Here is an 11,993-nt window from a genome sequence, read left to right on the forward strand (position 1 = left end):
TTCTTTTCTCTTTTTTCATTCCTTTTAATTGTTTTTCGGAGTGAGGGCCGCGAGCCCTCCCCCAGTATTGGCTAGGGTCACCGATCCTCCCTCGAAAAAACAAAAGAAAAGTAAATGAAAAGAAAAAAAAATCATTAAAATATTATCAAAAATGTCAAAGTCAACGCCGGCCGTACCACATAGGACAGTTAGCGTCCACTTTTAGCAATTTCCTATCAAAATTGACCAGATAGACTTAATTCGCAAAACGTGAAAATATTTATGACTCAATTAACACAATTAAAAGGTTTAGAATTGAATTGTCAAATGTGTAATAGTTTTGGGACTTTTGGTAATTTTCCTGCAATACCTCTAGTTCACTCTTCATGATTAATACCATAACGGAACAGTTCAATTCTAGCTTAGTCACAACAATATCGAAGACCAAGTCAGGGTTAATTTCGTCTCCCTATGGTCTTATGCAAACTGCAAGCATATAGTCAAGGGGTAGATGAGGAAAGATTGTGGCATAAACAGAGGCCCATTTGCGCGCCTAGCATTTTTCAACCATTGAATTTGGTGGGTCCCGACACGAGATACACCCGATTTAGTGGCTCGAGTGCATCGAGCTTGCAAGCATCGGTGCACCCTATAATGATTTTCCGATTCAATTCATTCAAACAGTCATTCTTCCTTGTCCTGGACCATGCGAAATCTAGCCTCATCCCTTGCTATCTGTCTCTTCTCGACAGAAACAACATATGCATGAATAGAGTGAACATGAATCTGTAGAATCGAGAACAATAAAACAGAGGTTTGAAAATATCTACGGGAGAGGAGAGATAAGGTTGAATCTTATATTGCATTCAAAACTTTGAAGCTTTTAAATAGACAAATACATAACAGAAATAATACCAAAATAGGACCCATGACAACTTATGATCTGCATAAATTAATTACTCCACTAACCCCTAAAGACTAGGACAAGGACAATCGCATCGTGATTTAAGTTGGGGTCGTGGCGGTGGGATGGCGCTAGCCCTCGAGGACTACGATCGTCACGTGGTTAAGTTCTGCTCACGGCCACGGACACCTGGTTATCAAAAAAAAAAAAAAAGACTAGGACAACTGAGAAACAAATCAGCTAAACATGTAGAAAAAGAAACAATTATTGTTTCAACAATTCCTCCCTTAAATTGATGTTTGTTAACATTCAGTTTAAAACTTTAACTGTTTTCAGCGTGCAGATACCTAGTTTCCTTATGAGCTTCACGAACGACTCCATCTTGAGGGCCTTGGTGAATATATCATCAACCTGATCTTCACTCCTGTAGTAGATTAGATCAATTGTTCCATCATTGCTAAGATCTCTCAAGAAATAAAATTTCACATCAATGTGCTTGCTTCTTCCATTCTTGGAGAGTTTGATTGCTGAGTTGTTGTCACAAAAAATTTTAGTAGCTCCCGGTTGCTTGAATTGCAGCTCCTCAAGAATTCTCCTTGGCCAAATAGCTTGAGAAGCACAAGTTGTAGCAGCAACAAATTTAGCTTCTGTACTTGACAAGATGACAATTGGTTGCTTCTTGGATGACCACGAAATAGCGCCTGTACCAAACATAAAAGCATAACCCGAAGTGCTCCTCCTATCATCTTGATCTCCTGCATAATCACTGTCAGTAAACCCTAGCACATTGGACTTTTCACCCTTATTGTAAAATAGCCCAAAGTCTCTAGTTCCTTGCAAGTAACGAAGAATTCTCTTGGCAACTAACAAATGCATTTTTGTAGGATTCTCTATATATCTGTTGATTAAACTCATAGAATACATTATGTCTGGTCTTGTTGCAGTTAGATACATCAAACTGCCCACAATTTGTTTGTAAAGTTTGCTGTCAACCTTCTTCCCTTCGTGATCTTTGTGTAGCTTTAAGCCAAACTCAATTAGAGTGTTTACAGGATTACAATCCTTCATCTGAAACCTATCCAAAATTTCTCCCACATATTTCTTTTGAGAAATAAAGATCCCATCACTTGATTGTACTACTTCTATGCCAAGAAAGTAATGCATTATACCAAGATCAGACATTTCAAACTCATCCATCATAGACTTCTTGAATTCTTTAAACATGGCATCACAATTTCCAGTAAATATAAGATCATCAACATACAAGTAGACAATGAGCATTTTCTCTTTATCTCCAATCTTAACAAAAAGTGTATGCTCATAGGGACATTTCGAAAAATCAACTTTAAGAAAATAATTCTCAATGTGACTATACCAAGCCCGAGGGGCTTGTTTTAGCCTATAAAGGGCTTTCTTCAATTTGAAAACTTTATGCTCATTTCCAATCTTGACATAACCAGGGGATTGTTCAACAAATACCTATTCCTCCAAGTACCCATGCAAGAATGGCGATTTTACATCTAGCTGGAAAATAGGCCAAGAATTCTGTGCCGCCAATGCAACCACTAATCTGATTCTGTCATGTTTTGCAACTGGAGAACAAACTTCTGTATAATCGATCTCGTATTGCTGTTTGTATCCCTTAGCTATCAAGCATGCCTTGTGCTTGTCAGCTTCACTATTTTCTTTCAGCTTTGTTTTGAAGACCCGCTTTACACCAATGGTTTTGTGTCCATTCGGAAGGTTGGATAGCTCCCAAGTATCATTTCTTTCAATGGCATCAATATCATCATCCATCGCTTTTCGCCATTTTTCTTCTTTGACAGCACTCTCAAAAGTTGTAGGGTCACGGTCTGAAAATAAAGCAAAGTGAGTAATTGGATCTTCAATTCTAGTTACCTCATATTCTTCCATCCAAGTAGGCCTTCTTCTAACACGGCGAAGAGATTGAGCTTCTTCTTCATTGACTTCAGCGGCTGTAGAAGTTATATTTGATGAATTTTCGGCCATACAAGGTGCTGAAATTTGCTCTTATTCAGCATTATTGTCATAAAGGACTTGGGTAGGCTGCTGCCTATTCCAATCCCAAGTGTTCTCTTCATCAAAAATACCATCCCTGCTGGTCACAATCTTCTTTGTCAGTGGATTGAAAAATTTATATGCTTTGGATGCTTCACTTACACTAAGAAAGACACATTTTTCAGCCTTATCATCAAGTTTCTTCCTTTTTCTCATCTGGGACATGGGCATACGCGATACATCCAAAGATTCTGAAGTGATCTACAGCTGGTCTTCTCCCACTCCAAGCTTCTTCTGGTGTCATCTTTTGAATAGCAAAAGTTGAACTTCTGTTCAAAACATAAATACTCCAGTTTACTGCTTCCGGCCAAAAAATCTTTGGAACTCTTCCTCGTGCCAACAAGCTTCTCACCATGTTGAGAATGGTTTTATTTTTCCTCTCAGATACACCATTTTATTGTGGTGTATATGCGGCTGTAAGCTCTCTTCAAATGCCATGCTCTACACAAAAAACTTCAAATTCTTTTGAGCAATATTCGTCACCATGATCTGTTCGAAGGGTGGTCTTAATGGTCTTTCCTGCTTCATTTTCTACAAGAGCTTTGAAGCTTTTAAATGTAGAGAAAGCTTCTGATTTTTCCTGTAAAAAATAAATCCAAGTTTTTCTGGAAAAATCATCAATGAAGGTAATTAAGTATCTTTTACCTCCATTAGAAGATGGATTTATTAGACCACAAATGTCCTAATGCACTAGCTGCAAAACATCCTTTACTCTCCATGACTTCCCTTTGGGAAATTGAGAACGATGTTGTTTGTTAACAACACATTCTTCACATACTTGGGAAGGAGTAGTAATTTGAGGAAGACCTATCACCATGTTTTTTCTGTTGGAGGATCTTCAATCCACCAAAACTCAAGTGGCCATAGCGAAAATGCCACAACCATGAGGGATCTTTCATTTTAGCCATCAGACAAGATTGAATACTTTCAATCTTTAATGGAAATAATCTGTTTGAACTCATCTGAACAACTACAATAGTACCTCTAATAGAATCATAAATTTCATAAGCACCCTTCTTAATAGTGATAACATAACCATTTTTCTTGTAATTGACCAGCACTCAATAAGTTACTTTTCAGGTCAGGAACATACAACACATTAGAGATCGTTTCCACAAAACCATTCTTGGTTCTTATCTTAATATCACCTTTTCCCATCACTTTCACAGTAGAATGATCACCAAAACTCACAGTAGAATGAAAATCTTCATTTAGATAAGAAAAAGAAGACTTACTTCCACTCATATGGTTATTGCAGCCTACATCCACATACCAAATATTTGACGCCTACATCCACATACCAAATATTTGACTCGGTTTCTTTTCATCTTGAATAACCATGAACAACATTTCTGTTTCCTTCTTTTTGACAAAATTTGAATTCTCTTCCTTTTCTTTATCATTAGGCGGTTTAGTATAACATTCAAATGCATAATGACCAAATTTATGACACCTAAAGCACTCTACCTTGGATTTGTCAAGATCCCATCCTCTGCCTTTGCCTTGAGATTGGTCATTATTGGCTTTGAAATTCCTGCTGACATCTCTATTTCCTCGATCTCCCCTTCCTCTACCTCTACCTCTACCCCTTCCTCTGAAATTGTTGGAATGAGTATTGGTAGAAGCCTTCAACACTTGCTCCTCTACTGTTGATCTTCTGTTCATGGACCAATAAGGAGCTTTGTAATTCATCAAGAGAGAGTGCATCTATGTCTTTCGACTCTTCAATTGAGCAGACGACATAATTGAACTTTGGTGTTAGGGAACGCAAAATCTTCTCCACAATGGTGACGTCGTCCATCTTCTCGCCATGGAATCGCATCTTGTTGCTGATCTCTCCATCCTTCATCACTAGTGTCTCAAAATCCCTTCTCAAGGCTTGAAGCTATGCACGCTTCACCCAAACAGAGCCTTGATATTTCTTCTTCATAGAAGCCCAAATATCCTTGGAAGTTTCTTTGAAAAGAATAGTTTCCAAGATGGGACGATCAATAATAGCCTGAAAGAGATAATTTTTTGTCTTCGGGTCCTTTAGCTTTCTAGCTTCCAGTTCTGCTTTTTGGGAATCTGTCAAAGCCGTGCTTGCTGGTGGCTCTTGAATTCCAGATTTGACGACTGGCCAATACTCCTTTGACCGTAAAAAAATTCTCCATTAGCACGCTCCAATGGTCATAGTAACCATCAAAGCATGGGATGGCTGCTTGCACAAAATTGGAATCTGTGGCCATTGGGTAAATGACAAAATAGATGAAAGAAATTTGTTGCTGCCTCACGTTTTCATTCTCAGGGTCTCAAGGCTCTGATACCACTGTAGAATCGAAAACAATAAAACAGAGGTATGAAAATATCTATAAGAGATGAGAGATGAGGCTGAATCTTATATCTCATTCAGAATTTTGAAGCCTTTAAATAGGCAAATACATAACAGAAACACCACCAAAATTGGACCCATGACAACCCATAATCTGCATAAATCAATTACTCCACTAACCCCTAAAGACTAGGACAACTGAGAAACAAATCAGCTAAACGTGCAGAAAAATAAACAATTATTATTTCAACAGAACCAAGACGGTTCGGACAAATCCAAAACAATGCCAGGCAAACAAGCAGCACCACCATCTCCATAATAACCTCCTGAGCACTGCGAATAGAGAAATTGCCATATGATCAATATGACTATAGAAACTTCTGTCGAGCGACGAGGATACTCAGAGAACCAATGGTTGAAATATCAAAGGGGCCCATCGAAGTCAGTCCCATCTTCAGTCAGCCTAAGTTCAGGTTCTTGCAGATTAATGACGCAGCAGTTATAAGTTTGAACCGACCTCCCTCCAAAGGGAGAAAATATTTAGTGGTTGCATACCACCACGTCATCGTCCTACGTGGCATGCGTGAACCATTTAAAATTCGACACGTGTGCGATGACATGGAATTAAAAAATTGGATTCGGAACCTCTCTTTCTTTTCTCTCTCTCCTTTGAAGAAGACTGACACACGCAACATTAATTGCCTTCTTTCTCTTCCCTTTTGTAAAAGAACTATGTTCCAGATGAGGAGGTCCTCCTTCTCTCTCTCAAATTTCACTCCCTCTCTCTGCGTCCGAAGACACACTCTCTCGCCTTCGGCTCCGGCACGTCGCCTCCGCCGTCGCCGCCACGAGCCCCATTGCTACTGGGTTTGAAGCTCGTATCCGCCTCTGGCACTTCGGCTCAAATCCGCATCCGGCACGTTGTGACTCTTTTTCTCGTGGGTTTTGGCTTCCAAAACTAGGTGTGACTTCTCCTTCAAAACCATGGAATCTTGCACTCCATGGATGAGGCCTTCAGGCTCTCGGTGTTGCATTTCGGGGTTTCTTGAGGTTTCGCTGACTTGTGAGGGAATATCTCTGTTTTTTTTTCTTTTTTACAAGGGTATAAAAAGTCTGCTTCTGTATGTGGGCATTTGGCCTTCTTGGGGGCTCAAAAATTGTGTCTTTATTGGCAAAATCAAGAAAGAAGAGCATGAACTGTGCAAAAGAAGACCGATGTTGTTCCCGAATGCCAAGATAGAACCAAATTCTGGTTAACTCGGTGAATCAAGACTCGTTTTAGCTATTTTAATATTACAAAGCCCTTGAAATATGCTTGAGAAAATAGAGAAGGCAGAGATGCAACGGAAGGCCATGCGCGCACACTGCTGCAACAACTGACACTCTTATCACTGTCAATGTCTAGCTTCAGTTGGGGATCGCAACAAGCTGAAGATATGATGGACATGCATGGTGCAACTACGGAAACAACAGTAGTTCTATGCGTGCACAGGCATCTGTACAAATCGTTAGATTGGTATTTCGATTTTGAAGTCATAAATTTTGAAGTTTATGAAACTTTGGCATTGTATATGTCAAGCATGACTTATATAAGCATAAATCAGAAATTGCTGCTTCAAATTTAGCTGCTACAACAGAATTCTTGCTATAAACTAAACCAGGAGCGTGATGGATAGCCCATTTCAGCACCAATGCTTGTGACCTGAACAAACCAACATCATCTCCACTTCATTTTGCCAGAAAATTGTCCTTCTATCTCTATCATGTTTCACCTACAAGGAAGCATATTTTCATGGCCCCTTTTTTCCATTTTCAACTTTTGGTTTATTGAGCTGGGACATAGCTTACCAGAAAAAAGATTCATAACTATTAGTTATGCTCAAAGTTAGAGCTTACCAGAAAAAGGATTCATAACTACTGATTATGCTCAGCATCTTGAAGAGTTAGAGTTGGCCATCAAAGTACTAAATTGAGATGGTTACTCAAATTGTTACAACATCAAAAGTACCTTGAATGTGACTGACTGTATATACATTTGCAACTAGAGATATATATCACTCTGGCAAACATCGTACCATATAGGTAGTCGCATGTCTATGCTAAGTGAAGCAACCGACCATGTAATAAGGTTGTAAAGAAAAGGATTTTAAAGAAAACAGCTACACAATTGAATTCATATAGAAAAACTGAGATCACAACTACATTTCTGAAGAATAATCAATTCGTTGTTTCTACTCTATCTTAGATAATGTAAAAATTATCCTGTAATCGAGGACGGTTCACTCCATTTGTTGAATGAATGTTGCTGTTCCTGTTGAGGATCGAGCAATTTGAGCTTCTGGAAGATGAGAAGCACCATTCTCTCGGTCTCGAGCTTGGCTCTCTCCATTTCCCTTTCCTTCTTGTTGCTGAACTTCACCCACTTCAGCCGCTGCCTTTTCGAGCTCGAACGCTTGCAGCTGGTAGCTCACTTGCTGCTCCTCCGGCTACAACACCTTCGCCTTCATCTACGGCTTCTTCTCCCAGACTCCTGTTGCCGTCTTGCATCATGCTTGTCACCTCGCCGCTCAGTTGCCGCAGGAGTGCCATAGAGAGCGAGAGTAGGCATTTCCTCGGCCTTTTGCGCGAAGATGTCCTCTCGTTGTGAGCGTTTTCTTCTTCGTGTCCTTGCCCACTGTGACCCCTCGAACCACCTATTGGTGCAAGGAGTGAGGGTTTTGGGCATTTGGGGGCTTCTGTTGCTGATGCAGAGGCATTTCTAGACCTAGCATTCCTGGACCAATGCCTCCAAAGATCCCGCCACCTAAACCATTGGGTTCCATCAACATAATATAAAACGAAAGACATATTCTATCTTCAGTTCACTACTACGAATCTTCATTCCCTCTCATAAACGAATCTCCTTCTTGATTTTGCCAATAAAGACACAATTTTTGAGCCCCCAAGAAGGCCAAATGCCCACATACAGAAGCAGACTTTTTATACCCTTGTAAAAAAGAAAAAAAAAATAGAGATATTCCCTCACAAGTCTGCGAAACCTCAAGAAACCCCGAAATGCAACACCGAGAGCCTGAAGGCCTCATCCATGGAGTGCAAGATTCCATGGTTTTGAAGGAGAAGTCACACCTAGTTTTGGAAGCCAAAACCCACGAGAAAAAGAGTCACAACGTGCCGGATGCGGATTTGAGCCGAAGTGCCAGAGGCGGATACGAGCTTCAAACCCAGCAGCAATGGGGCTCGTGGCGGCGACGGCGGAGGCGACGTGCCGGAGCCGAAGGCGAGAGAGTGTGTCTTCGGACGCAGAGAGAGGGAGTGAAATTTGAAATTTGAGAAAGAGAAGGAGGACCTCCTCATCTGGAACATAGTTCTTTTACAAAAGGGAAGAGAAAGAAGGCAATTAATGTTGCGTGTGTTAGTCTTCTTAAAAGGAGAGAGAGAAAAGAAAGAGAGGTTCCGAATCCAATTTTTTAATTCCATGTCATCGCACACGTGTCGAATTTTAAATGGTTCACGCATGCCACGTAGGACGATGACATGATGATATGAAATCACTAAATATTTTCTCAACCTCCAAAGGGATTTGTATCGTCTGGAATTCTGGATGAGCATTTTGTCCTTTTGGCAATAATTATGGGAAGCAGAAAGCTGATACAGTTGGGCTGATGGGGACAAGCAACCTGGAAGCATGGACATTAGACCCAGGGGAGCGGAAGACCACAAACAGGAAGCAGCCAAAAACTAGTTTGACTGGAATAGCTTTGAGCATTTATAGGTCACCTCAGGCCTCGCTGTTCTTCAATTATTTTACTGACCTCAAATGAAAATATCTGGAGGACATTGCAGTAGTTACTCCTACAAAAGATTCCATCAGGGAGGGCAGCTCCTATAAAACAAGGCCACCAGGTCGAAGCCCATGTCGTAAAAGTTAAAAGGGGAAAGAACTGGAAGCATGGAATCATCCGACGCCACGCCGCACAAGCAGGGCAAAGTTCCGGGGTCGACCGGCGGGGCTTTGAAGGAGAAGAGAGCGAAGCTCTATATCATTCGGAGATGTGTATATATGCTGCTCTGTTGGAAGGAAAATGGAGATTGAGCAGAGTCGAGGCAATGCTTTTTCACCAGTCCTATTTTGTAAAAGTAAGGTAGAGATACTGATGGAAAAACCTCTTAGTTTTCCTAAAGTGACAAATGTTGAGAAAAAACTGGATCGAATATACATCCAGTCGGTCTTTTCAGTTCAATGCTCGAAGCCTTCATCTCATTAGTAGGAGAGTCCATGACTATTTCTCACTAATTTCTCTCTATTCTTTCTATTTTTTTTCCTTTTCCTTTTGCAGCATTTCTATCCAAGGAAAATTCCATTTCTCATATCTCTTAAACAAGAATACTGTAGAAATACAAATGCAAATGCATGCGGCACATACAACAGCGAATCGTATCCAAGAAGTTATAATACATACTGAAAGAGCCAGAATTTGCTTATGCGTATGAAACAGCAACTCCATGCAGCATGGAGTCATGGACCCTTGGTAAACGAAAATGCCTAAAGAGAACAGACAGCAAAGTCTCACGCCTGCGAAGATTGGTTTCATGACAATCGTTCCTTTTCTTCCAGAATCACAAGATTGGCACCATAGTTACAGGTTATGCAACTGCTCAAGTCCTTATGAGTACCATTCTACTTTCTGTAGGAAAATTGATTATAGGGCATGAATTACTACTTATTTGTTCAAAAGAGAACTTCAACCTCCATATCAGATTGCTGATATGCTACTGCGTCATGACATTTCACTGCCAAGTAAGTAGTCAAAATAACTTCAACCCCAATATCAGATTGCCGATATAGTACTGCATCATGACATTTCACAGCCCAGTGGTCAACTTCAGGATCCCTCAATTTAGCATCAAATTACTAATTACTATGCGCATAAATTTTAGATACTTATGTAGCAACATGTCCATAAACAAACGAGGTGATTGCCTTTCATCTTAGATTAGATTTTAGATAAGCTCTAACTCTCATAGCCCATGCAGATAAATCCTCTCTATCCAAGTAAGCCTCTCTCTTACAAAATTTATGAACAAAAGGGTCAGCAGATCACACGCCATTAGGGACAAAGTGTTCAAACCAGCAAGAGAAAGAAGGTTCAATATCGTTACAAGAGGCAGTCGCGTTGTACCGCCCAACAGAACCCGCTTTTTTGAAAAGAGATAGATCAAACTCCTGGGCAATGCAGACAAGTTAATGGGGTCTATTCCGTTTTGTCAATGTTCCTGTAAAGCAAGGACATTCCGAGCATTTTCTTTCTTAATGAAGTATGAACAAACACACAGAAATTGCGAGTGTATGGAGGTTCAACCCCGTTGACGATTGCAAGAACACAGCAATGATGCAACATCGCGAGAGAGAGAGAGAGAGAGAGAGAGAGAGAGAGAGAAAGAGAGAATTAGGAGCTCAAATTATGAATATAAAGGCAATTACATACTATATCGTGAAAAATCCAATCACATTAACATGGGCGACCGAAAAAAAGCAAACGTGGGCGATCTACGAAACGCCCATTCGAACAGCAGAAAACCTATAAACAAGGGGCGATCGGTTCGACGCAACGTCGAGCGATCGAAGGAACCCCACCCACGAATTTACCCAGACCGATCAGACGGAGGCCTTGGCGACGTCGCTGCCGAACCGGGGGGAGGACGAGCCTCGGCCGGGGCGGCGGATCCGTCCTCGTCGTCGCTGTCGTCGTCGGGGTTGGCGGTGGAGACGTCGACGCAGGAGAAGCGCTCGAGGGAGGAGAAGAAGGCGGAGACGACGGCGGCACTGACCCAGCCGGCGACTTGGTCGATAGCGTCGCGGGGGACGATGGCGCCGCCGTTGTTGGGGCCGTTGTTGTCGTCGCTGCTATTGCGGTTGTCGTCGCCGCCGCCGCCGCAGCTGTGGGTGCTCTCTGCCATTTTCCGTCGCTGTTGGCTCGCCGGGAAGGAGCGGCCTGAATTTGCGTTGGGGAACGTTTCTGTCTGACGAAATAGGAGGAGGGTGCGAAGAACAGAAAACGAAAATCGGTTTAGAACGGAGGACGTATTCTGCGCCATGATGGGATATAGACCGTCGGATCCCGTGGGCTCCACGGCAACATAAAGCAAACGATCATCCTTCCAAATTCGACACGTGGTGCTTGGTCGAACAATCGTGCGAAACGCCTTCGTTTCGCAGAAAATTAATAATTTGATTTTTTTAAAAAATTAATATCGCGAAAAATTTCAAACTGATACGCTTGTGATATGAATAACATCTAAAATATGCAAACATCAATCGATTAAGGACGGGGAAGAGGAATTGACCAATCTTATCTCAAGAGGAAATTGAAAATAACTCTTAGTCGGTATATACTTTTAATGGGGGCTTTTGCCTCGTGAAAAATATTGCAACTATGATTAAGTGCAATGGGAGATAAAGCTACTACAATGAAGACTAAGTAAAGAGATTTTCAAATTCTTACAAATATTATTTATAAGTAGGATAGTCAGCGACCAGCGCATCTAGTGTAGTGGTATCATAGTACCCTCCCACGGTACTGACCGGGGTTCGATTCCCCGGATGCGCAGATCTCTCATTTTCCCTTTTTCGTTTTTTTTTTTTTTTTTTTTAATCCAATTTTGTAAATTTTTTCTTTCCTTTTCAGTCAGATTTTCCCATGAATAATTTGGAATGGTTTT

The 11,993-nt window shown here is 41.1% G+C and overlaps 1 protein-coding gene and 1 non-coding gene across 2 annotated transcripts; one reads left to right on the forward strand and one right to left on the reverse strand.

Annotated features, from left to right (window-relative positions):
- Positions 1-1,192: 1,192 nt before the first annotated feature.
- Positions 1,193-2,164, reverse strand: LOC130139848 (uncharacterized mitochondrial protein AtMg00810-like). The gene has a single exon (XM_056317640.1). The coding sequence runs from the start codon at positions 2,162-2,164 to the stop codon at positions 1,193-1,195; it is 972 nt and encodes a 323-aa protein (XP_056173615.1).
- Positions 2,165-11,810: 9,646 nt separating this feature from the next.
- Positions 11,811-11,881, forward strand: TRNAG-CCC (transfer RNA glycine (anticodon CCC)). Its single transcript has one exon. It is a non-coding gene; the product is annotated as a tRNA-Gly (tRNA).
- The last annotated feature ends 112 nt before the right edge of the window (positions 11,882-11,993 follow it).

Source organism: Syzygium oleosum, unplaced genomic scaffold (genome assembly GCF_021117445.2).
Source record: "Syzygium oleosum isolate NSW1041296 unplaced genomic scaffold, Sole_v2.1 Sole_v2.14, whole genome shotgun sequence".
Classification (NCBI taxonomy): domain Eukaryota; kingdom Viridiplantae; phylum Streptophyta; class Magnoliopsida; order Myrtales; family Myrtaceae; genus Syzygium; species Syzygium oleosum.